This window comes from Mustela nigripes, chromosome 1, assembly GCF_022355385.1.
Source record: "Mustela nigripes isolate SB6536 chromosome 1, MUSNIG.SB6536, whole genome shotgun sequence".
In the NCBI taxonomy this organism is placed as follows: Eukaryota; Metazoa; Chordata; class Mammalia; order Carnivora; family Mustelidae; genus Mustela; species Mustela nigripes.
The window spans coordinates 131649896-131676232 of record NC_081557.1 but is presented as its reverse complement, the minus strand read 5'-3'; the positions used below and the strand labels follow the sequence as shown (position 1 = coordinate 131676232).

At 41.2% G+C, this 26337-nt stretch overlaps 1 protein-coding gene across 10 annotated transcripts in view; it reads right to left on the bottom strand.

Annotated features, from left to right (window-relative positions):
• Positions 1-26337, bottom strand: part of TRIM2 (tripartite motif containing 2) — a 160056-nt gene that overhangs the window by 41238 nt on the left and 92481 nt on the right. For 5 of the 10 annotated variants that reach the window (XM_059374001.1, XM_059374030.1, XM_059373991.1 and 2 more), the window contains exons 2-3: positions 13726-13907; positions 9860-10097 (exon numbers count right to left, since the gene is read on the bottom strand). In XM_059374001.1, coding sequence (XP_059229984.1) covers positions 9860-10097; positions 13726-13907 — 420 coding nt within the window. Of the gene's footprint in view, positions 1-9859; positions 10098-13725; positions 13911-22502; positions 22898-26337 lie in introns of those variants that run through there. The other 5 variants (XM_059374040.1, XM_059373994.1, XM_059374049.1 and 2 more) reach the window with 3 other exon arrangements.

Below are 26337 nucleotides of genomic sequence, written 5' to 3'. Positions count from 1 at the left end.
TCTACCAAACATTTAAAGAAAAATTAACACCAACCCTTCCAAGCTCTTCAAAAAATAGAAGATGAGAGAACATACCCTAACTTATTCTATTACGCCAACAACCCCCAACACCAAAGCAAAAGACATCACAAGAAAAGTTCACATCCCTTGTGAATATAGAGGCAAAAATCCTTAACAAAATACCAGTAAACTGAATCAAGCTGTATATTAAAAGGATTATACAGTATGAACAAGTGAAGTTTAACCCAGTACTGCAAAAGTGGTTCACATACAAAAATTAGTATATGTAATACACCACACTAATAGAATAAAGTTGGGGGAACCCACATGGTCATCTCAACTGATGCAGAAAAAAAAAAAATTGACAGAATCTAATACCATTTCATGATAAAAACATTTATCAAACTAGAAATAGAATACTTCCTCAACTTGATAAGGGGTTTCTACAAAAATCATACAACTAACATAATACCTTATGGTGATCCCCTAAGATAAGGAACAAGACAAGGATGACCACTCTTGCCATTTCTACTCAGCAATGTACTGAAAGTTCGAGCCACAGCATTTAGGCAAGAAAAAGCAATAAAATGCATAAACTCTGGAAAGAAAGAAGTAAGAATTTCTCTATTCTAAGATGATAAGATCTTATATACAGAAAGCCCTAAAGAATACATCCTCCACCCAGGCCTCCCTCCCCCACAAAGCTATTAGGACTAACACATGAATTCAGCAAAGCTGTAGGATACAAGATCAACAAACAAAAATCAGTTGTATTTCTAAATACTTTGCAATGAATAATCCAAAAATGAAATCAAGAAAATAATGCCATTTATACTAGCATCAAAGGACTAGAAAATACTTAAGAATAAATTTAACCAAGAAGGTTTAAGACTTGTACACTGAAAACTACAAAACATTGTTGAAAGAACACCTAAATAATGGAAATTAATGGAAAAATAATTCATGCTCATGAACTCGAAGTCTTAAAACTGTTAAGAGGGCAACATGCCCAAAATTGATCTATTGATTTAGTGAAATATCTATCAAAATTCAAGCATCCGTTTTCACGGAAGTGAACAAGCTGTTCCTAAAATTCAGATGGAATTACACGGGACCCTGAACAGCCAAAACAATCATGGGAGGAAAAAAAATTGTAAGATTCAGACTTCCCAATTTCAAAACTTAGTACCAACATAGAATAATCAAAATACTATGTTACTGACATGAGGCTAGACATATTGAACAATGGAGTAGAACTGTAAATCCAGAAATAAAACCATATGTTTATGGTCAACTGATTCTTGACAAGGGTGCCAAGACCACACGATGGAGAAAAAAAATAGTCCTTTCCACAAATGATGCCAAGACCACTGGATATCCACATGTAAAAGAATGAAGTGGAACCTTTACTTTGCTCTAACTACAAAAATTATCTCAAAATAGATGAATGGCCTAAACATATAGGCTAAAACTATAAAACTCCTAGAAAAAAAAATAGGAGTAAATCTTTACAACTTATGATTTCGCAGTGGTTTCCTAGATATGACACCAACAGCACAAGTTACAATAACAAAAAGCTGATAAATTGTACCTTATCAAAAAATCTTGTGCATCACATTGGGGAGGAATGTGCTAAGGTGAGTGCTGTGAAATGTGTAAGCCTGATGATTCGCAGACCTGTACCCCTGGGGCTAGTAATACATTATATGTTAATAAAAAAAAAAAAATCTGGTGCGTCAAGGGCACTATCAAGATACGACCAAGAAAATAAAAAGAGGGACACCTGGCTGGCTCAGTCAAGAGAGGATGTGACTCTCCATCTCGGGCTTGTGAATTTGAGCGCCACATTGGGTACAGAGATTGCTTAAAAATAAAAGCTTTAAAAGAAGAGAGAGAGTGAAAAGAATAGGAAAAAATATTTGCTTGCCATAAATCTGATAGGATGAAGTATCCAGAACACATAAAGAATCCCTACAACTCAAGAACCCAATTCAAAAATTGGCAAAGGACTTGGAGAGACATTTCTCCAAAGAAAATATACAAATGGTCAATTTGCACAAAAGAAATATGCTCAACGTTATTAATCACTATGGAAATCCAAATCAAAACTATGAAGAGATACTCCATACCGACGAGGATGGCTAGACTCAAAAAGTCAGACAATAACAAGTGTTGGTGAAAATGTGGGAAAATCAGAACTCTCCTACTTTGCTGGCAGGAATGTAAAATGGAGAAGTCACTATGAAAACAATTTGGTGCCTCCTCAAAAGCTAAGTACAGAATGATTATGTGACCCAGGACTTCCACTCCTAGGTATATACCCAAGAAAACTGAAAACTTACATCCACACGATAACTTGTACACAAATGTTCAAAGCATTATTCACAACAGCCCCAAAGTGGGAACAACCCTAATCTCCAACAGTTGATGAAGGGACAAGTGAATTGTGGTATATCCAGATGATGGAATATTATTTAATCCATAAAAAAGGCACAAAGTTCTATATACTACAATGTAGATGAACTTTGGAAACATTATGCTAAGTGACAGAATCCAGATTCAAAACAGCCCCTAATTTATGACTGATTTATATCAAATGTCTATAATGGACACATCTATAGAGATAGAACGCACACTGGTGCTTGCCAGGGGTTAGGAGAAAGATAGAATGGGGAGTGACATGATGAAAAAGTTCTGGAATTAGTGGTGATACTTGTACAACCTGTTGAATATACTAAAAACCACTGAACTGTGTATTTTAATTTTTTAAAATTATTATATTTTTATGGAGGGAGAGGAAGTGGGTGGGAGGGGGGTGGGGAGAAGAGGCAGAGGGAGAGAGAGAATCTTAAGCAGGCTCCATGCCCACTGAAGATCCTGATGTGGGTGGGGCTCGATCTCAGGACCCTGAGATCATGACCTGAGCCAAAATCAAGAGCCGGCCTGAGTTGTATAACTTAAAATGGTTGATTACTTTTATGTTGTATGAATTTTCCCTTAATTAAAAAAGAAACGCATCTTTGAAGAGATAGCAGTGTACCTGGGTAATTGTCCCCGGTTTGGTCTCCTAAGTGTTTCTTGGAAACAAAGGCCCTAGAATCATTCTGAAATGTGAACAAACGACCAGTCATTCTCAAATGCTTGTGCTCAGGTTCTGACCTCTTTGACTGAGAGGTCACTGTTCGAAGTGTGAGACTCAGCGGAGCTCATCCATTGTGAGTGACATGATGCTGGTGTTCCTAGGGTGGATGGGCCAGAGGCTAGGACTAGCTTATTTTTGTTGACAGGTAGTTACCATTTGTGAAAGTGACAAGGCAAGAAGTATGCATTACTAACATAGTTGGAAGGGTGGTCAGGGCCTTGTGGCCATTCTGGAGCTTGTGCAAGTGGGAACTTGTTAGTAATAGGGCATTCTTTTTTTTTAATTTAATTTAATTTAATTTATTTGACAGAGAGAGATCACAAGCAAGCAGAGAGGCAGGCAGAGAGAGAGGAAGAAGCAGGCTCCCCGCTGAGCGGAGAGCCCAACTCGGGGCTCGATTCCAGGACCCTGAGATCATGACCCGAGCCAAAGGCAGAGGCTTAACCTACTGAGCCACTCAGGCGCCCCAGTGGTAGGGCATTCTTAATAAGGCTCTCTCCTTTGCACCTCTTAACATCCTCGTTAGTAAGGTGCCTAAGCAAGCCATAACAGGGTTTAATGATCATTTGTGTTCCAGGGACCACGAGCATGAGCGCAAATGTCTGCTTTACGTGCAAAGAACCTCTTAAACCCCTGACCACTATTCCCATTCTTCTTTGTATTGAATAATACAGCCATGACAGTTTAATTAGAAGACAGATAGTGTCACAGCACTTAAAGCAAATGACAGGCTTTCATCCACGTGTGCTAATCAGCACCAGGCAGTTATGAGGACAACATCCTGCTTTATTGTTAATTATCTGATTTTATTAACCTTCAGATGCTTGAATTGTTTTTAAAGATTTACCCATGGCAATTAACTGCAGCAATTTATCTGCAATACTCATGTATTTGACTTGACTATGCAATGAGGACCCCTGTTTCAAAGCAGCAGCAGTGAACTCCTACAATCTTTGATGAAACAATAGAATGATTCAAGACACATGCTGTTAATTTCCAAGGCCTCTTGCTAGTTTATAAATTATATGATTACAGCACAGAGAAAGCACCCAAACAATGCTTTATTTATTTTTTAAACTTTTTAAAAAAGATTTTATTTATTTATTTGAGAACGAGAGGGGGGAGAGGGTCAGAGGGAGAAGCAGACTCCCTGGGGAGTTGGGAGTCTGATGGGACTTGATCTTGGGACCCTGGGATCTTGACCTGAGCCAAAAGCTAAAGGCAGACGCTTAACCAGTTGAGCCACCCAGGCGCTGCCAAAACATGCTATTTAAATAGCATCATCTACCTCAAGGAGGTTCAAACTCTAGATAGATTTAATTTTTAGTGGATTTGATGTGATGCGTTTTTTGTAGAGGAACAAGACAAAGTTTTAACCTAAAGGATTCTTTAACTTTGCTGGAATCACCATCTCTAAGAGTGATTCTGCTTAGCAGTTTTGCGGGATCCAAGGGTCTCATTTGCTGAGCTGTGCTCAGGAAATACATCTTTTTTAGAAATTCTGTTTGTACCTCAGGTGGCATAGAATATCCTTCTCCCTTCTATACTGCATATACAGGGTGCTCTTACTCATTAAACACAAAGGTCTATATAAACACACAGTCATACTCACATATTGGAAAAATGTCACTTGTTACCATAACATCAATTTCAGTGGCTACCCAATAATCAGTTATAGGGACTTAACCATAACGTAACCATTTCCCTAATATTGCACGTTCAGATTATTTCCAATTTTGCTATCACATAAATTTTTCAATTAACATTCTTCTATCTTCATTCTCTTCTCCAGCAGTTTCCTCAGAAATATTTCTATTCATGGAATTACTGAATGAAAGGATAGGAAGTTGCATAAAACACTCATTGCAGTTCGACAAACTGACACAAATGTTCTGTAGAGCAATTCACACTCCCACCCACGGCATAGGAAAATGTCTCCCCTATCCTCATCAGCACTACCTATTATCTTTAAAAACCTGTACCTAATTTGAAAAGATGTGATTATTTGTGAAGTTTGACATTTTTTCTCATATGGTAATTAGTCATTTTATATCCTCTGTGAATTTTCTGAGTTCTTTGCCCATTTTCTCTCATGATATGCATAATTTTCTTTAATTATTAATGCTTACATAATACGAATTTGCTGGGGCATTTTAATTAAGAATTTTACAGTTACTGTTGGGGTGCCTGGGAGGCTCAGGTCATGATCTCAGGGTGCTGGGTCCAGCCCCAGGTCTAGCTTCCCACTTAGCAGGGAGTCTGCTTGTCCCTCTGCCTCTGCCCTTCCTTCTTCTCATGTACTAGCGCTCTCTCTCAAATAAATAAATAACTCTTTTAAAAAAATCCTTTTAGCTGTACTGATATCTCTTTATTAGTCCTCATTTGATGCAGTCACATTTCCCTTTTGTTGGTTTATCAGGTGTCAAATTATTTCATTAATTAAAAAAACAGCTCATAGATTTATTAACTCAATTGTTTTATTATCTTCAAACTAAGTTTATCTTTATTATTTTCTTGCTCTTGGGTTCCATATACTTACTTTGTTTTCCCTAACTCTTTGAATTGAACTTTTTATTTTATTTTTTTTTTAAGATTTTATTTATTTATTTGACAGACAGAGATGACAAGTAGACAGAGAGGCAGGCAGAGAGAGAGAGGAGGAAGCAGGCTCCCTGCTGAGCAGAGAGCCTGATTCGGGGCTCGATCCCATGACCCTGAGATCATGACCTGAGCCAAAGGTAGCGGCTTAACCCACTGAGCCACCCAGGCGCCCCTGAATTGAACTTTTTAAATAAAGGAAAATAAACCTATAAAATTTCCTGAGTACAGATTGGACTTTACCCTATACATTTAATAGATAAGGTTTTCACTTTCACTATGTTGTAAATCGTCTAGTTTTGCAGGGTTTTTTGATTAAATAATTATGAGCTTTTAATAAAGGTCTGGGGTTTTTCTATAATGTATGTTACTAATGCAACTTCAATGCATTGAGGTATATGAACTTGGTCTACACAAGGGAAAAAATACCGATGGATTTTAGTGACCTAGTTTATGACCAATTTTAATGGCTCAAATTCTCATAGTCTTAACAGCTTAGTTGAACAGATTTTAGCATATGACGTTTTATTTGTGGGAGGCAGATTCTCAAGTGAAAGAGTACTCTCTTCCCTGAAATTCATCCTCTCTTCTCCAGGCCCATTGGTGTCATTCTCCCACCCCTTAACATCTCTTATCTGGATCACTCAATAAACTCAAAATTGATGTTGCAGCCTTGCATCTCTGCTACTCCGTAAGTCCAGGAAAATATTCATCTCCTACTCAAAAGGTTTTCATGTTTCCCTATTGCATACGAAATTTAGGTCAAACATTTTCCCCATGATATTCATAGCTTTCACAATCTCTCCCCAGTTGTCTTTCTAGGCTCCTCCCAGTATCCTTCAACTCACCTGTGCTCCCATGGCCAGCGCCCATCTCCATGCTCTCACAGCAAGGAGCTACAGGCTGTTGCCTGAATTCATGACACTCTTACTTTCACTTATTTTTATTATTATTTTTATTTATTTGACAGAGAGAGAGAAAGATCGCAAGTAGGCAGAGAGGCAGGCAGAGGGGGAGGGGGAAGCAAGCTCTCTGCTGAGCAGAGCCCGATTCGGGGCTCCACCCAGGATCCTGAGATCATGACCTGAGCCGAAGGCAGAGACTTAACCCACTGAGCCACCCAGGCACCCCTACCTTCACTTATTGATGTATTCTTTACAGTTGTCAATATTTCTCATTCTATACAATTGCTCTCTACATCCCAAATCTAGACCAGTGTCTAGAGTAGATCTCCTAATATTCCTAAAACTTCACTCCTCTATCAAAGCAGATTTCCAGAGAGCTCCATGCCTGGACTAACTTCAAGACAACTTTTGTACCTGGTAGAAATGCCCTCACAGTCTAGTATTTAGAATGTGAGCTCTAGGAGGAGACGGCTTCAGCAGGAGCCCTTGTGAGAGACAGTCATAAGAAGACTGAGCTGGGTGGCTCAGTCATTAAGCGTCTGCCTTTAACTCAGGTCATGATCCTGGACTCCTGGGATTGAGCCCTGCATTGGGCTCCCTGCTCCAAGGGAAGCCTGCTTCTCCCTCTCCCACTCCCCCTGCTTGTGTTCCTTCTCTCTCTCTCTGTCAAATAAATAAATAAATCTTTAAAAAAAAATACTCAAACTAATTGAAAACATCTTTTAAAGTTCCTTTTACAAAACCTACATAGTAATTCTCCCTTGGAGAACATTGCATAGAAAACCACGGTTATTGACAGCCTGATGTGCTTTCAATTAAATAATGAAAGATATGGAATCCGCAATGTCTCTCTTATTTTGGCTACCTAAAAGCTCAGGATTTTATTGCTTCCTGGTCTAGATTTTACGATGTGTCAATCAGCTTCGGGACTTAAAACTGTTCAAACTTCAGTTTCTTGGTCTATAAAATGGAGGTAACTAAAAAGAAATAGACAAGACAACCAGATAAATAAATAAATAAAATGAAGGTATCTAATACCTACTTTGCAGAGTGGTGTGCACAAAGTCAAGCATGGTATCTGGCGCATTCATTCAACAAATATGTACCGACTGACTTCTAAGAGACTGAATTCACAAATGGATAAAGGCCAGATCATATATAAAAATAGAACCCTAACCCATGTGCTGTCCAGGAAAGCAACCCCTTTACCTTCAATAAACAAGCCAGGAAGCCAGCCTGCTACTTCCTACAGAATACTATCTCTACTAACAATCCAAAAAGCTAAGCAATAACATCTGTGACAGTTGGCCCCAAATGGCTAGGAATGGATTATGGAGAGCTTCTGTAAATTTGTCCCCACTTCCACTTAATATTAACCAGAGAAAACCAAATATATACCCCTAGCCAGTCACATGCAATGCCTCACTTCTAGTTAGCCTGCCTCCAGCTTCCCCATGCCAACAGAGTCCAGTCAGAGCAACCCTAAAGCCTTCCCTTTTGTTTCCTGTAGAGCTTTCCCATTCCTCTGCCTGCCTTTGAGTCTCTGCCAAAACATAAGCGGCTGACTCTTTGCTATAGCAAGTTCAGAATACATGGCCTCTGTTTATTTCTATATTTCCATGTATAAGACACTGTGCTTAGTGCTAGGAATATAATGGTGAACATGGTCCCTGCCCTTCTCGAGTTCACTTTCTTTTTTTTCTTTTTTCAAGATTTTAATTATTTATTTGACACACAGAGAGAGAGAGAGTGAGTGACAGTGCAGGTGGAGAAGAGAGGGAGAAGCAGGCTCCCCACTGAGCAGGGAGCCCAATGCAGGACTCAATCCCAGGACCCTGATATCATGACCCGAGCGGAAAGCAGGCACCTAACCGACTGAGCCACCCAGGTGCCCCTGGAGTTCACTTTCTAAAAGTAACACCAGTGGATCAACTGGCCAGCAAACACACAGATGTAGGCAAGCAGAACCCAGTGAATGGCATGAAGGAAATCAAGAAAGTGATGTAAGGCCCAGGAACTGGGTGTCAGAGGTGGTCTGCCTCAGACAGGCAGTTAGAGAAGACTGCTCTGTGTGGAAGAAATTGGAGCTGAATTATGAAGGATGAGAGTGAGCTAGCCACATAGAGAGGGAACATGGAGCACTGTAGGCAGAAGGCTTAGAGAACAGTCAAGCCCCAGGGTGAGAAACTACTTGGCAAGTTCTAGGCTGGTGAGACTGGGGTGTAGTGGGCAGAGAGAGTGGTATGAAACGAAGTAAATAAGTAATAGTTATGGCTAATAATTATTGCTCTGCTCTAACAATAATAATTGATAGCTTGCTTGATAGTGATTTTATTATCTCTAGGCCTTCTATTATAAGCAGTTTCTAATACTTTTGCAGTGGCCATGATAAAGAAAAAAAGGAATAAAGTCATTGATAAGAAATAATTTCAATAGCTAACATTTATCAAGAGCTTACTACGACGCTTTCTGTGCCTTAAACATCTAATTCTCCAAGTAATCCCACACAGTAAATACTATTACTACTTCTTTTTTGCAGATGAAGATGTGAGTCACAGAATTTAATAAACCTGGCAGAGCTGACACCGGGAAGAAGTTGAAGAGCAGAATTTGAACCAGGCAATCAGAATCCAAAGCCAGTGCTTAGGCAATGCAGTCTCTTCAAGGGGCTGAGCTATTGTGAATCAGTGATTTGATGGTACACATGGGTCCTCCTAGGTTTCTAATAGTTATGCTTGCTACTAGCAGGAAATATGTTTGAAATTCATCTATAACCTATTATCAAGGATTCACACGTCTTCAGATTCTATATATTATGAAGTATTAGGGCTTCATGGAGCATGGGAAACATTTCCGTCATAAGAAAAACAAAGAACTCTAATTAATTAACATTTTAATCATCATTCTCAATTTGGAGAATTTATCAATTATTGAGTCTTTATCCATAATTTACTCTACAGATGTTTATGTGGGTCTAAGAATACCCACTTTGCAAATATGGGTCTGTCTCCTGGGTGCTATTAGACCCAACGAAGACTGATTTTATTATTTACATGCATTTGATCAGAGCACATTAGCAGGCAAAACAGTCTGAGCTTTGCGAAGAATACCTTTTAACTGCCCATTTCCGGGATGGAGTTCTGAGCGCCTAACCTCTGACTGCCTGAAGACAACCCAGCTGGAAGCCAGGCCATGCCCCCATGCACTCACTTACATTCCCATCGTGGTTTGGGCAAGAGAGAGGCTTTCCCGCAGCCACGGCGGTGACCGTCTCCAGGATGGAGGACTCCTCAGCGTCGTTGCCCGGCGTTCGCTGCAGCACGTCCATCAGGTTCGTGATGAAGAAGTTGTTCTGGAGCGCGGCCACCCCCTTCTCGGGCAGGATGGAGGTCTGGCGGCACACGGGGCAGGAGAGGGTGAGGCTGTGGGCGGGAATGTAGTTCTGCAGGCACCTGTCACGGGGGCAAAAGCAGGGGGACTGTCAGCACAAGGGGCTCATGGGCTAGAACGGGACCACCTCCTTTCACGGGTAGCACACATATCCTCTGCACCTGTATGGGCTCCTTTGTAGAAATTCCCACTTGAGTCTCCTTTTCTAGGAAAATAGGATTTCCGGAACCAACTCCCATGGGCGCTGTCAGCTGATGGGATTAGTGATGAAGCTCAAGGAGAAGCATAATATCATTGACTCTGGTGGTGTTCCATGGAGCTTCGCCATGCTCAAGCAGCACTGGCCTCTCCAGGGAGTTTGGAGGGAAGTGCAGAATCTCAGGTCCTACTCCGGGTCTGCTTGAATCAGCTCCCCGGGGGGCTTTATGCACAATGAAAGGTTGGGAAGCACTGTTGAAGAATATCCAGTGTCGTGTTCACAGACTTGTGGACTTTTACAATGGGGAGAAATGGGTCAAAATTTTCCATTGGTGTTGAAATGTTTTTTATGTACAAATGCATAAGCAGATCTCAGATGTTAAAAACATATCCTGAGGGGTGCCTGGGTGGCTCGGTTGGTTAAGTGACTGCCTTCTGCTCAGGTCATGATCTTAGAGTCCCAGGATCACGTCCTGCATCAGGCTCCCTGCTCAGCGGGGAGTCTGCTTCTCCTCTGACCTCTCCCCTCTCATGCTCTCTCTCACTCTCTCAAATAAATAAATAATCTTAAAAAAAAAAAAAAGAAAAGAAAAGAAAGAAAGAAAAGAAAACCATATCCCGGGGAAAATACTGTGTTTGAAGCAGGGATAGGACACCCAGAGACACATCAACATGATCTTTTCTCGCCTCTACTCAACAGGCAATTGATTAACTCAATCATATAATTAGCAAGATGCATTGTTAATAATGACTTACATATGTGTTGCTCACTAGATTCAAAGTACTTGCAATAACCCCATGGAGTAGGTACTTTAGACACATGAAGGAACACAGGCAGAGGGAAGAGAAGTCGCTCTCAGAACTCCAGTGGAAAAGGGCACTGGGCAAACCCAGTGCAAATCCAGACAACCGGGCATTAGAACCTACGGTCTCCATAACTACTATGCACAGTGTTTCCCTGTTGCTCCACCAAGTAGAATTTGAAAACCTCTGATCTAGTCTCATTCCTCTTACTATGTACATAAGGAAACTGACATCAAGGAGGTTAATTGACTTTCCTGTGTCCCAGAAGTAGCTATCTCTGAATCAATACCAGAAACAAAACAGCTTTTGCTAAGGTCACTGAGAGCATCTACATCCAGACAATAGACATTTTTTACTCCTTTCTCAGTAGCACTCATCAGACTTGACCCACTGCCTCCCAGCTATTCTCTTTTGAAACTTTATCTTCCCTTGTTTGTGACAATTCACGTACTTGGTTCTCCGATGTGCTCTGTCTTTTCTGCTGAGCCAGTCTGTGTGTGTCTCCCAGGGACATCATATCCACATGCATGGCCATACGTACAACACTCCCATATTTCTATTTCTTCCACAGATGTCTCCTCTGAGCCCCTGATCTCTACACCAACAGCTTTCTTGGAATTTCCCCTTAGACGTCTCAAAGGTCCTAAAACTTGGTATGTCCAAACCCAAAGCTATGTTCTACCCCCAAATCAGGTCCTCTTCTCTCCAATGAGCAGTATCTCCATCCATTCATCTAGGCAAAGCAGGTACTGGGAGCCGTGCTGAAAACAGTCATTTCCTTAATGTCCATTTTCCACATCCAACCCACCACTGAAGGCTGGAAAAGCCTAAATACCTTCCAATGTTTCCAGTTCTTGTTATCTGATTTACACATCCTTTCCTGGGTTTTCGGAATAGCTCTGTACACTATCATGCACCCTCAAATCTTCTAACCTTTCTCCATATTGCAACCATAGTGACCTTCTCAAAACTCATTCCGCATATTACATAGGGACTTGTGATAGGATCTTGAAAATCTCCACCACCAGCCATCAGATGGAGGAACCGAAGTGGATGGGGCTAGACCCAACCAAGAGGGCTGGGGGTAGACCCAGGATAGCCCAGAAGTGTTGCTTCTTCTTCTTCTTCCTCTTTTTTTTTTTTTTTTTAAAGATTTTATTTATTTATTTATCAGAGAGAGAGAGAGAGAGCATGAGCACACACAAGCAGGCAGAGGCCGAGAGAGAAGCAGGCTCCCTGCGGAGCAGGGAGCCCGATGTGGGACTCAATCCCAGGACCCTGGGGTCATAGCCTGAGCCGAAGGCAGCGGCTTAACCGACTGAGCCACCCAGGCGTTCCAGAAGTGTTGCTTCTTACCTCTCAGAGCAAGTAAATGGGAGTCAAACAACTGCCTGGCTGGGCACTGAGCAAGGGCAGCTCATTCAAGCTCAGACTGAGTAGCCCTCAGTGCTGTATAGAAAGAGGCCAACTGCTGCACATCAAATAATGATCATACCAACATAAGCCCAGGGGCAGAGGGACATTTAGCTGGTGTTCATGTTTTAGATACACCCATTAAGTGGGGAAAAATCACTCTCCATTTAGTCATTTTGGAATATGAATTACAACGTACATACATCAAAGTATAAAATGAATAAAGTAAAAGGTGCTAGTGCCCTAAATAACACCACTAAAACAAACAAAACTCTACACACACACATACACACACCCCAAAATAACCCTCTAAAAAGCAAACAGACAAAACCCCACAATGACCAGTAACAAATCCACCTTCTCCCTCTATCTATGACCTGGAAGGTATGGTTATTCTGTTGCAACTGACATCTTCCAAAGTAAACCACCTTTAACAAATGTATATGAAATTGATGGCAAATGTAATTAGCAGTGATTTAAAGCCATTGGAAATGCCAATTTCCTCTTCTATAATAAGAATTAAACATTTTAATTATGTCTGTTTAATAATAGAAAATGTATTTAACAAAATGCTATAAACCTAATTACCATATTTGTTTTTAAGGAAAAAAAATACAACCTTATTACCTACAAACTTTATATGCTTAATTGCTTACATGCTAAGTTAAATAAGAAGGTAAAGATGTATTTTGATAACTGATTAACTCAATGGAAAAAACTATTCAAGAAGGATAAAGAAATGTGTTTTCATACATAGCAAATTGCATATTCAGGTAATTTACAATTATTTCATACACACAGTCTTTTCTTCATCTGAAACATCCTATGTTCCTTAGTATACATCTTCCGAAGTATTTTGAGAGGAAGCACTCCCTTTTAACTAACTCCTCAATACCTAGATATCTTACTGATGTGTTCTTTGGAAGGAAATAACGGATTTTTAACTGGCCCTCACCAAAGATCCTCTGTGAGGGAACTGTGGTCAGCAAAAATTGTTTGACAAAGAACAAAGGAAAAATCTTAAATTTTAAAATATTTAATGCTCCAAGTCCTGGGGAGATGAATCTATAGCTACTGGATTGCTTTCTCTCACTTATAATGATTTAAAATAGAATAAATTATTGGCAATCCATGATTATGTTTCTAGATGTCTATCATAAGCACAAAAGACTTACTGTGCCCCCAGGTAAAAGGAGACTTCTGGAAAGAACCCTTTAGTGGGTTGTAAGAGATCGATCTGTGAACCTCTCTTCTCTGGGGACAAAGGAGGCTTACCTCTCGCAGAAAGTGTGCAGACAGGGGAGAACCTTGGGATTCTTGTACCGTTCCAGGCATATACTGCAGATCAGAAACTGCTTGTCAATCTGGCGCACCACAGGACTTGGGATGTTGGTGGCTTCACTGGCCATCCTAGACCACTGACATGGGAGGCCGGCTGTCTTTGACCCTGCACGCTGCTGCTGTCAGACAGGAAAGATACATAATAACTTGTAAGTACGCATTAATCACTGGTCCATTTCCTACAGGCGTTGTGCTATGAATACAGGAGAAGTCCATGCCGGTGACCTCAAAATGACCATAACCAACCCTCAATGCCTGTTGATTTTGTAAATCAGTAAAATGGCCACATGCTCACCATGCAAACGAAACAAATTAGAAGAAGTGTGTTGTCTAAAGAGGCATGTTTGCCAGGTTTCAAAGCAGACACAGTTGAGGGGATAAATATTTATATAGCTCTGCCGGTTCATGTCTTCATTCATGACTATATTTGACTATATGCCTACAGTCTTATTAAAATATAGTCTGTGAGGCACCTGAGTGGCTCAGTTGATTAAGCGGCTGCCTTTGGCTCAGGTCATGATCCCAGGCTCCTGGGATGGAGCCCAACGTAGATCTCCTTGCTCAGTGGGGAGCCTGGTTCTCCCCTGCCCGCCACCCTCCCTGCTTGTGCTTGCTCTCTCCTTCTGTGTGTGTGTGTGTGTGTGTGAAATAAATAAATAAAACCTTGTATATATATTCTGTATTAGGGAAACCTGGGTGGCTTAGTCCTGTAAGCATTTACCTTTGGCTCAGGTCGTATCTTGGGATCCAGCCCCACTTGGATTCCCACATCAGGCTACCTGCTAAGCAGGGAACCCGCTTCTCCCTTTCCCTCTGCCTGCCCTTCCCCTTGCTTGTGCTTGCTCGCTCTCCTACTCTCCCTGATAAATAAATAAATAAAATGTTAAAAAATATATGGTCTATATTAAATAGTATTAGTCTCATTAAGATAAAATGTTTTCCTGACTATTGTGCTTGGAGAGGATCAAAATGTCACTCCGGAATACGCCATCTTGACATAAGGATTATTTTGAGCTGAGCGATTGGAAATCAGGAGACATGGTGGGAACATGATGGGGCGGCCAGAGGGGTTGGCGGGAGAGGGAAAGGGGGTGTGGGTACTCTGCCTCTCCCATCTTCCCCAAAACAGAGCATAGACTCCCCATTTGTAAAGGAAGCCCCACTCTCGCAAACGAAAAAGAGGAGACTTAATCATCCCGAGAGATAGCACGGGAGGGGAGTCTGTGTAACAAACCTTACTAAACACCCTTATGTACCATACATTTCCTGGTCACTATCCCACAATGTACTGCTCCTAAACCCCCCTTCCCTTTGTCTGGCCACTTCTCCACAATTTGTCATCCTTTGTTAAAATAGTACATAAGCTCCCAGGTCGATCTGCCTCTTTGGGTTTTCACTTCCTTTCTGTGAAGCCCGCATGCATGTAACACTTTAAAATATTAAATTAATAAACATCCATAGAATACAGTATGTATACTATTTTGGAAAAACAAACTACCAATAAAATGTGTACACCTTTTTCTCCTGATAGTCTTTTTGTCAGTTTAATTCACAGGCTTCAGTGATAGAATTTAAGTGTGGTCTGGACCCTATGTTTAAAGCTGGGCAATCCATCAAATCACATTTACAGAATCAACAATTCTACATTTTTTAATGGAAACTCTTTTCAAACGCGAATGATAGTTCCTTCTCCCCACCAAATCACCAAATTTTTAAAAAGCATGTCAACTTTTATTAAGAAAATTCTACTATTTATATGTATTTGAGTATAATTACATATGCGACACATCCATTTTCAACTCTATGTTTCTAGATAAGCTCATTAAAGAGCATGATTAATAAACAGATAGAACCTTGTGAAAGCACCTGCTATACAAGAGTGTCACGTTCAAGTAGAACTCTCTGCATTTGTTAAAACACTGTGTGACATATCTAATTAGCCCGCATTATCTGCTAGCTCTTTCATAAACTGTCTCCCCAAAGAACTAGCATAGAGAATGATATTCATTGATTGGATTAAATGTGGCTTATCTCTTAGGAGCTCAAAATGTTGCACATCATCTGCTTTTCTTTAACCACATCCCTGTGACATCAGAATAGGGAAGGGAGGGCGCCTGGGTGACTCGGACATTAAACGTCTGCCTTTTGCTCAGGTCATGATCCTGGGGTCTTGAGATAGAGCCCCACATCAGGCTCCCTGCTCAGAGGGAAGCCTACCCCACCCTTTCCCACTTCCCCTTCTTGTGTTCTCTCTCTCTCTCTCTCTGTGTCTCTGTCAAATAAGTAAATAAAAATCTTAAAAAAAAATAGGAAAGGGAAGGAATGGATTTGTCTGTTTTTAAGATAAGGAAACCCAAGCTGAGGGTTTAAATGACTTGCCCAAGGTCATCCAGTAAAATCAGTGAATCCAGAAGCTCAGATTTCAAGTCTTATGCCTTATCTGATACCTAATCTTAAACAAGTTTAACACTTTCCAGTATGGGGTGTGTGTGTGTGTGTGTGTGTGTGTGTGTGTGTGTGTGAGAGAGAGAGAGAGAGAGAGATAAAAATTATGGGGTGCTCACTGCAGTAGCACTAAAATTGGAATGATACAGAAGATTGGCTTGATTGGCCTGAGCAAGGATTGGCCTGAGCAAGGATGATGCCCAAATTTGTGAAATATTTCACATTAAAAAAAAAAGCATATGAACTTTTCAGTTAAAATCAATTAAAAATAATTTTAATTTTAATAGCTTTTGAAAAGTTTCATATCGCCCTTTGAGTTTCATATTGCCCTTTGAAATAATCAGTCATGCTGAGTATTGAAAAAAGAGAGAACACATCATATTGGTTTTAGTCTTTTTTTAATCTTAGAAATTTAGAGTTTCGGCAAGGAAAAAAAAAAACATTTGTTTTAATCAGATGATATATGTCGGCTAAATGACATTTCTATCCTCAACACTGAAATAAAAACATTTCATTCTAATTTTTATCCTAATTTTATGATCATTATTGTAGTGGGTGAGAGTAAGTCCTTGTTAGTATTGCTAATTTATATGGTAAATTAAGTTTAGTCCTGAACACTGATTTAAAATCATGACAATATTACTGATCTGTCACAAGTGACTTGTTGAAGACATCTGGATTTGCAGGACTCTCAGAATCAACACCAAAGCTTTCCAAACCCCAAAGAGTCCCCAAACTGAGACTTTGCCAGGGTAATGATCATTCCCCGAGTATAACTGGATACCCGCAACAGAAAGCCACTTTGACTGCTCCTAAAGGAATAATGTGCTGAGGAAAATGGAGGCACAGAATGTGCCAATAAGCACCGTGGGAAGCTCTCCATCAGTCTGAATACACCACAAGGAATACACATACAATGTATGACAGCCTTTAATCACAGAGTTTGGGCCCTACCAGTTTCTGGTCGTTTTGATTAGAAAAGCAATAAATAGTTGTCTAGATTCTCGGCTCTTCTCCTTTCCCCCATGTTGGTCTCTGAAGTGTCAGAGATCCTTCTTACTCACAAGGCCAGCAGAAATAAGCACGTGATAGAGAGATCAGAACACTAAATGACTCTTTTCTTGGAGGCTCGCAAAATCAGTTTCTGGAGGGGCGCACCCCAAATTTACCACGGATGGACTTCTGTCTCTCAAGGAACCTGAGTCCTTTTGGATGTAGGAACTAGCACCTCACATACTGACAAAAGGCCAATAGAAAAGAAGTAGCAGAGGAGGGGAGGCAAGCCGAGCCATTTTTAAACTATATAAACAGCCCACATAGTGTGCTGTTGACATTAACCAGCCATGAGAGCTCTCCCTGAGTGGGGAGACTGGCTGAGTTTCCTTGTCAGGGGAAAACCAACAGCAATACTGCTTACAGCCCCTCCCCCCCATCCCCTGGAACTTGCTACCTCCTGTCCTTGCTCTGTGTCTCTCTGTAGCTCTGGTCACTTTCCGCTATAGTACGTAATATGCTTATCTGGCGCAGTGGCTCCTCCCCGTCTCCAGGATGTAAGATTCACAAAGGCAGGGATTTTTGTCTGACTGCTCACTGCAGAAGTCCCAGCACCTAGAACTGTTCCTGGAACGTGACAGACACTCCTTTCTTTGAAGGAACTGAACAAGTCAAGTGTCCCATGGGAATGGACTCAGTCCCAGTAGCAGAAAAGAGTGGCATGAGCTGACTTACACGACAAAGAGCGTGGTTGTCACCAGTCACGTGAATGTTTTCATTTGACATCAGACATTACCTGCCTTCCCCGGTGATCATCTAATCTCTAGCAATATAAGCCATCAGCCGGAGGGTAAATAGTCTAACACACTCACAAATGCAGAAAAGAAATTGAGAACCACTGAGGACACCTCCGCAAGGAAATACAAAATCTAAGGTTGACACATAAATTCCTCATTAGTGGGGTGTGCCAACCCAACAGCTTTTGAGGGCAACGGCAATGCAATGGGCGTGTAACAGAATCCTGGGGCATAGAAAAACCCCATCTCTGCATTTCTTGCTTCATGTCATCTCTGGTTTTTTTCCTGGCACACGTTCTCAAATCCCCTAGAACTTGATGGAAACTACAACCAAGTGGAAAAGCAGAACTTGAGAGGATGGGAGGAAACAAAAGCAAAATGCCTGTGTCCATAATTCTAGGGTTGAGACCACAATTCCCACCCCAGATTATACCATTTAGATCAGAAAATGATCCCAATGTTTTATTGCTGACACCAAAGTGAGGAAGAGCAGGAAGGGAGGGTGGAAGACCAAGGACCATCTGAAAGTCCTCGTCTTGAGAAGGGGAGAGAGTTGGTGACAACTTGTTGGCTGGGCTCGGAAACATGGTTGGGAAACAGGTCAAGATTCCTTTAGAAAATAAAGGTTGAACATGTGATTTGCGGGTAGGAGGCAGCATATTTGATTATATGCCATCGTAAAGGCATTGGATTCCATTTCTATTTAATTTTATGCCATTTGTGGGTGACTGCTTCTCTTTGTCGCCACTTAGCCGGCTTTACCTATTAGCAATGTTACATTTTTGCTATTCTTGGACCAATGACGATGGTGCAGACACACTAAAATCAGCTTCCCAAGAAGTTAAAAATCTGACGGTGGATTTATAGAAAGAAAATCTCAAACTATTAGGATTATCTGTAACTCACAATGTTCTATCTTTTACCTGCCAGGACAGGCAGTACCTAGAACTCAAAGCACAGGTGAAAACATGATTAGAGAAACAAGTATTCTTAGATTTCAAAATTTATGAACATATTATTATTCACCTGCAACTGAATTTGCATTGTTACAGAGGACTTGACTAGAAGAAAGAAAGGAGGACAATCTTCAGTGAAATTAAAACAGGGTGACCTATTTCTAGTTAAATCAAGTATCTATCCCAAATGGGCCACTTTGTAAATTAGAAGGCCAGATGCAATATCTTTTCTGATAGTATGTGCATAACATGTGTGTCTGGGGATAAGTGGGTGTATATTCAGGAGGCCTTCTGCTTTAACTTCCGTCTCCCCGCAAGGCGGTGCCCGAGCTTTCCAAGGGTTCCTCTTGTTTCCAGGATCAGATGTATGACAGCTTCCTCAGGTTGCTGGGTCTTACCATAGGGAAGCTGAATTTTGCCAAGTCCCCAACTTGTCTTTAGGAGATTTATACCTATTTCCTCCACCTCTTAGTCTAGGTAACTGTTTCCCATTGCCTCCTTCATAGAAGTCCTCACCTTTTGCAACACCATGAAGTCAGTTCTTAAGATCTGCTTTGGGTTTTCTAAGTTGCAGAAGGAGGGATCTGTGTGATGGAGTGTTAAGTGGTCGAGCTAATTGACATTCATTTTACAGGGCCCTGGGACAGTCAAGACAGTGGGATCTCCTCTCTCCTTGCCACGCCTCCTCCCTTGCTCGCCTTTGGGACTACAAGGAGGCTGCATACTCTGGGACCACAAAAGAGGCAGAGGATGGCCAAGGCTCTAAACTCTGGGAGTTGGGTGAGGTTAGCAAGAAGGGGAAGAGAAATGTATTCCACATCAGAACCTCACAAGGCATAGTCCCACACAACAGCAAACCCCCTTTTGCCCCTGGTGGATAGGAAGTACATTATTTAATTCTATTGCTGATTAGAATAAATGTTTACCTTAATACGTTTTCAAGAAGAATAAAAAGCACTTAATGGAGAAATGGAGGCGCCTGCAAACATGAGGGCAGGCGAGGGTAAAGTAAAAGAGAGTAGAAAGACTAGCACGCAGATAGCAGTAATAAAGCTATCCTCCATGGTGCACTTTGAATAATTACACTGGGCTCATTTTTACCTCAGTCTCCGGTTTAATCCAAGCCTCCACATTCGAGGAAGAAACCTGATCTGATCATTTCAGATAATCCTCACAATAATAATATTCAGAGAACTCCAATAGCCAACCCCATTATAGAACAAATTCTGTTCTGACACTAAAACCCTTACATAAGTAATAAAGGGCACAGATGGCATCAGACATTTAAAAAAAAAAAGCGATCACAGGTGTGTGCAAATTATAATTATGCCACAATTAGAAGTAATTCAGTCACATTTTTTAAACAAAAGAAGGAACTATGAGAGTAAATAATTTGGCAGCAAATTTTTTAAAGTTTGAAAGTATTTCTCTTCAATAATACATACAAATATTTTGTTAAAATCTTAGTTTTAATCAAGAGATAAGGAAGACAAGCACAAGGGAGTCTTAAAGATTAAACCTAGGTTAAATTTTTTTAAATTGCTACATAGTTATAATTTCTTTGACTTTAAGGAGATAGAAGAATCTATCTTTAAGTCAAAGAAATTATAACTATGTAGCAATTAATCATAAGTAGCAATTAATTCATAAGTCTGGAGAAATTAGTGTCTCCAATATCCAAATGAAGTACATTTTCAATTCTTAGTAAGACAAAGAATGAATATTTGTATGTATTTCATAAGCAACAAAATCCACGAAGCTTTTATCATATAAGTTAAAAAAATAAGTCCTCTCAGGATTATAATATTAACTATGGTGAAAAATATGTTTGATTTTACTCTCCATTTTTAAAATATGTGGAACATATATCATGCATTCACACTTCTTGAAATAGGCACATTCTATCAGAGAACGTTTGTAGATTCAGTCCTATTTTAACCTTTCCAATGCAAATCACTTGGGTCTTTCTAGGAGAAAACTGGAAAGAAATACTTAGAGGTTTAGGAAAGGCCACTACTCATGTCTTTGTAACAAAAACCTGCTTTCACAGCACACATGAAACTTCTCATTGTGTGCTTGCTCGGGAGGGGCGTGCATTATTTAACATTACAGAGGGTTAGGACCTATGCTGCTAAAGCATGTGCCCGAAAATAATGAAAGGCACCAAAAAATAGGTTCACACTAAGCAGAACTGAATCCTAGTACTTAAGAAATCATTTTAAGAATCTGGACAAACAATGCCTCTCCTTACGTATTCTAATCTAAAAAAAAAAAATAATAATAAACAAAACCATTAACAATTTATTCACAAGGAATAAAACCACAGTAATCCGATTGAAGCCAAAGAAACAAACTAATAATTTTTAAAATGCTTCATTCTGAATCTAGGTCTGCTCCTTAAAGCAGTGACATTGAATCTACCTTAAGACAGAAATATCATTTTACCTTTTGGTGCAGAAATCTGCTTATTAACATTCAGTATTTAGCTTAAAATAAATAACCTTTCTACTTGCTTTCCTACCCTCCCAAAATAAGGAATAATGACAGGGTGGGGCACACTGGTAGAGAAAGCTGTCAGAAAAATCATATCCAGTGTTTCAGGAAGCAAACCTACGGTTCAGACAGAGGATTTCTTTTTTTCTCCTGTGTAAAGCTACCATTGAACTCCACCCAGATTTGAGTCTACTTCAGCAGCAGGAAAAAATGTCAAAAACACACACACAAAAAAAACCAAAACAAAAACAAATCATCTTCTGCATATTTGCTGAACATCAATGGCATTCAGAATTCAGAGGGTCAGAGCCATGCATTATGAATGAATGGGTTTCCAATGGTAACTGGGAACCGAAGCCCTCAACCCCAGGGTTCTCCGACAGAGGACCGGGTGGGGGAAGGGTCGAATCTCACATTTTCCTCCCCGCTGGAGTATGGAGGAAGGAATCCTGTAACTAAAAAATTTCATCCCCATCTTCCCACCCAACAGAGAAATGCTAGGGATTGGGGGAGGGGGGGACTTTCTATTTAAAATAAGCTGAATACACATTAAAATGGAAGACAAGTAATAAAAATCTAATCAGATCACACTAGGAACTTGAGAAGAAAATCTTGCACGACTTTCTCCCTGTTCTCAATTTGGTGCCTTTGTTTAAGCAGAGTGGTCTCCCTCTGTCTGATAGTTACAGAGCATGCAGCATCGCCGAGACAGAAGGGCGGGGAAAAAAAAGAAAGAAAAAAAGAAAAAAAGAAAGAAGGGAAAGAAAGAAAAAGAAAAGGAGGGGGAGGGGGAAAAAACAGGATAGAGAGAGCAGGAGAAATCAGTTATCCACCTGGCAATATACTCAGCCATCGGAACATTTAGGACCTACCCATTTCTGCAGACAGACTAATCAACGAGGCAAAGAATTAAATCCTCCCAAAGCCTGTCGCGGCAGCTCCGCGGCCATCCACAAGAACAATGCACCTTCTGCTAACCTCCCAAGTTTGGAAGCACCATGCAAAGAGACTGGTTAAAATTCCCTACCATGCAGTGCAGCCATCATCAGAAGCCCGGCATATCTTCTGCTCTATGGAGTGATGTGCCAGCTGATGAACAGAACAGAGGAGAAGAAAAATGGAGGAAAAGAGAGAAGGCTCAGGGAAGTCGGCAGGAATGTTTCTGGGTCATTAACAAGTGGGAGACCCCTTTCGGTCTTGAAACCAATCAATCTTTCTCTTACAGGACATCTTTTTCTCACTCAGCGTCTGTTGAAAAGACTGCAGCAAACCAAGCAAGGGATTGTGGGATAGGGATGCAGCAGCGAGCTGCAGTGAGATTCGCGGGTGGCTGGCTTTCCCCTCTGAGTCAGCAGTCAGCTGTTTCCACGCTCTCGCGCTGGGCCGCCCAGGTCCATCGCCCAGCATGGGGCTGCACGACGAACCCCGGGAGAGGCACCCCCACACGTTTGCCGGCGCCACGCAGCAAGGACAGGCACCCGAGTTGCCAATCAAAGAGGGGTCGCCGATGAGCAAAAAGGGGGGTGCAGCGAGAACGCATTCTAGAAGGAAAACCAGGTAAATGAGGCCTCAGTTCCAATTTAGAGGTGTGTTTTGGGAGTGTGTGCGAACTCATGCTTACTTCCCTGAGTTAGGAGAAACGCATCATCTGTTTCCTCCGGCTTTAAGTAGCTTGAAACACAAATGGAAATGGATAGAAATGCAATACAGCCCCGTTCAACAAGCATCTACTATCTTTTCCCCTCTTGGTATGTACCCAGAAACGGGTCTATAAAATACAGTTCCCCAACATGGAATAATGCAAATGGCATTCTTCTGCTTTTTGTGGTTCTAATCATTTGACAAAAATCATGCGGTGCATTCATTTGCTTCAGGGGGTAAACAGAACCGGTTGTTTTGCTGTTGATGGGAAGGTTTTTCAGTTAAGCGTTGAGAAACTTGACAAACCTTACATACATACATAACTTGCTTTCCTAGCAGGTGACTGAACTTATTTTTTAGAAGGTTTTACTAAAATAAAAATGATAAAGTAGCCATATAAAAACAATTAGATCCTCATATAACAAGTAATACTTTAGAATTTAAAAAGCTTACGTATCGGAATGGAACTTAACAATAGTTCCATTTTCTAGAGGAATGGAAGCAGGGAACTATATTGTATTCTATACGTTGCTTAGTTACTAGCTTAAAAGTGGACACTCAACATTTTATCTAATAATAAAATCACTGGGGCGCCTGGGTGGCTCAGTTTATTAAGCGTCTGCCTTTGGCTCAGGAAATAATCCCAGGGTTCTAGGATTGCGCCTGGTGTAGGGCTCCCTGCTCAGCGGAGAGTCTGCTTCTTCCTCTCCCTCTGGCTCTCCCCCTGTTTGTGCTCTCTCTCTCAAGTAAATAAAATCTTTAAAAAATAGTAATAATAAAATTGCTAATTCTCATATTTGATTACATTAATATTCATCACATTCTTTCCATGTAGTCAGGCACTGCATTGAGCCCTGTGATGGGGCAGTCAGCTCTGCAGAGCCGTTACAGTTTCCCTCCGGGGAGCAGGTCATAGAGAATCCAGTGAAATCGACAGACCCAGGACATGCCAATTTTGCCATGCTATTTCAGATGGTACCCAGTTCTCAAAAGCCCGGGTTAATACCCTGTTTTAGAAGTTATGTTCTGTGGGACGCCTGGGTGGCTCAATCAGTTAAGAGTCTGACTTTTGATTTCCGCTCAGGTCATGATCTCAGGGTTGTGGGTTCGAGCCCCATGTCAGGGCTCCCTGCTGAGTGGGGAGTCTGCTTGAGATTCTTTCCCTCTGCCCTTCCCCTCACTGATGTGTGAGCTCTCTCTCAAATAAATAAATCTTTAAAAAAGGAAGTTTTGTTTTGTTTTTTAATAACTTTACTGGGATATAATTCACATACATACAACTAACCATTTAAATTGTACAAGTCAATATCTTTTAGTATATTAACAGATGCAGGCAACCATCACCACAGCCAGTTTTAGAACATTTTTAACATCTCAAAGGAACTCTATGCCCTTTAGCTATCACCTCTACCTTCCCACAGCCCTACAGTCTTAAGCAACCATGAATCTTCTGTCTCTAAGTCCCCTCTATAGATTCTGGACATGAATTTGGAATCCTATAGTGGTCTTGGGTGTCTGGCCTTTTTCACTTAGCATAATGTTTTCAATGTTCATCCATATTGTACTATCAGGATTTCATTCCTTTTTATGGTTGAAAAATATTCCATTGTACGGGTTTAGCCTGTTTTGTTTATCCATCTATCAGATGATGGTCACTTGGGTTGTTTCCGCTTTTTGGTTATTGTGCATAAAGCTGCTATAAACATTCCTGTACAGGTGTCGGGTGGACATATGTTCTGTTGTAAAAGTTTACAATTTAAGTAGCACTGACTCCTAAAACTACAAGCAGGCTACCCCTGCTCCATTTTACCATCCTTGTCTTAAGACAGTCCAGCACAAAGGAGCCTAACCTGCATGATGGGAATGTCCCTCTTCTTTCCACTTGTGCTGCCACTGGCCCTTTCTGAAGCCAAACTCATTGAATGCTGACCTCTCCCCCAGAACATCCTTTTGGACTCTCTCCTCCTCTCTCTCCACTCAACCCAAACTCTGGGGCACACACCTGGAGAGCGTCTCTCTTCTCAGAAGATGGCAGGAAAGCAGAAGAGATCCTTGGTCTTTTGGCTGGGCTTGTATTCACAAAAGGCTCACTTACTCATGTGGTCATTCATTCCAATGAATATTTATTAAATGTCCAGTGTGTGCCAGGCCCTGAGCAGGCATTGAGCATCTCAGCCCCTCAAGAAGGTTGGTATCTGGTGCGGAAGGCTGATGGGCAAGCAGGCAACTGCTACACGGAGTGGTGAGCGCTTTGACAGGAAGAAGTGGAGGCTCTGGGAGCCCACAGGAGGGACACGCTGGGGCAGGGAGGTGTGGGGTACATTTCAGGCATAGAGCACAGACGGGCAAACACTTGACGGCAAGAGATAGCTTGCATGACTTGACAGCAGTAGTTCAGTGTGGCTAGAGCCTTAGTTGAAGGTAGAATAAATGGTGGTCAAATGTGTTTCTGATCTTTTACCCAGAACTGGGAATATCTCTTTCTCAGAAACAGCATTATATAGGACAGTTGGGTTCCAAATACCTTCAGCACTATGGCTTCACTACTGTATGGGTAAATGGGTTTGGAGGGCTCAGTCTGCAACCTAACAAATATAACATTGTTTACTATAGGAAGATGCAGCCTCGTTTTTAGTGCATGTCTTGGCAAAGGACTGTAACTATTTATAAACTGGGCCTTGGGTTACCACGGGCTGTGTCAGCAGACCACAGCATCTTCTCCTTGGCACTCCCTGGCAACAGGTGGATGTTGGTGGTCGTAGCTGGTGGGATACCACGGCTCTCAGGTTCTTTCTGAGATGGAGCTTGCTTAACTGAGGCCTCACACAGCTAGACTGGAAGGCTGCAAGGGCAGAGAAGCGTCAGATCCTTGGGATGGAAGCTGCCACACACCTCCCTCACTTCTTGGAGCTGTCTCGCCCTTCCCCACTGTTTCCCTCCCATTGAACAGATATTAGTGAGTTAACTGTCATCAGCCACTTTGACCGTGATGTACACTCAGGAAGTACACAGAGAGTGAATATGAAAAGAACAGAACATGTGTCAACTAAATTGGGCTTGGCAAGATTCTGGGAGACAGAGATCCAAAATGTACTGACCATGTATTATGGGCCAGGTTCCACCCAAAGCCCTTTATATACAGCCTACCTACCCTTGATCAAGGAACTTTTTTCTAGAAAGTAAACTCCTTAGGATGGCATACAAGATCATTTAGGATCTGG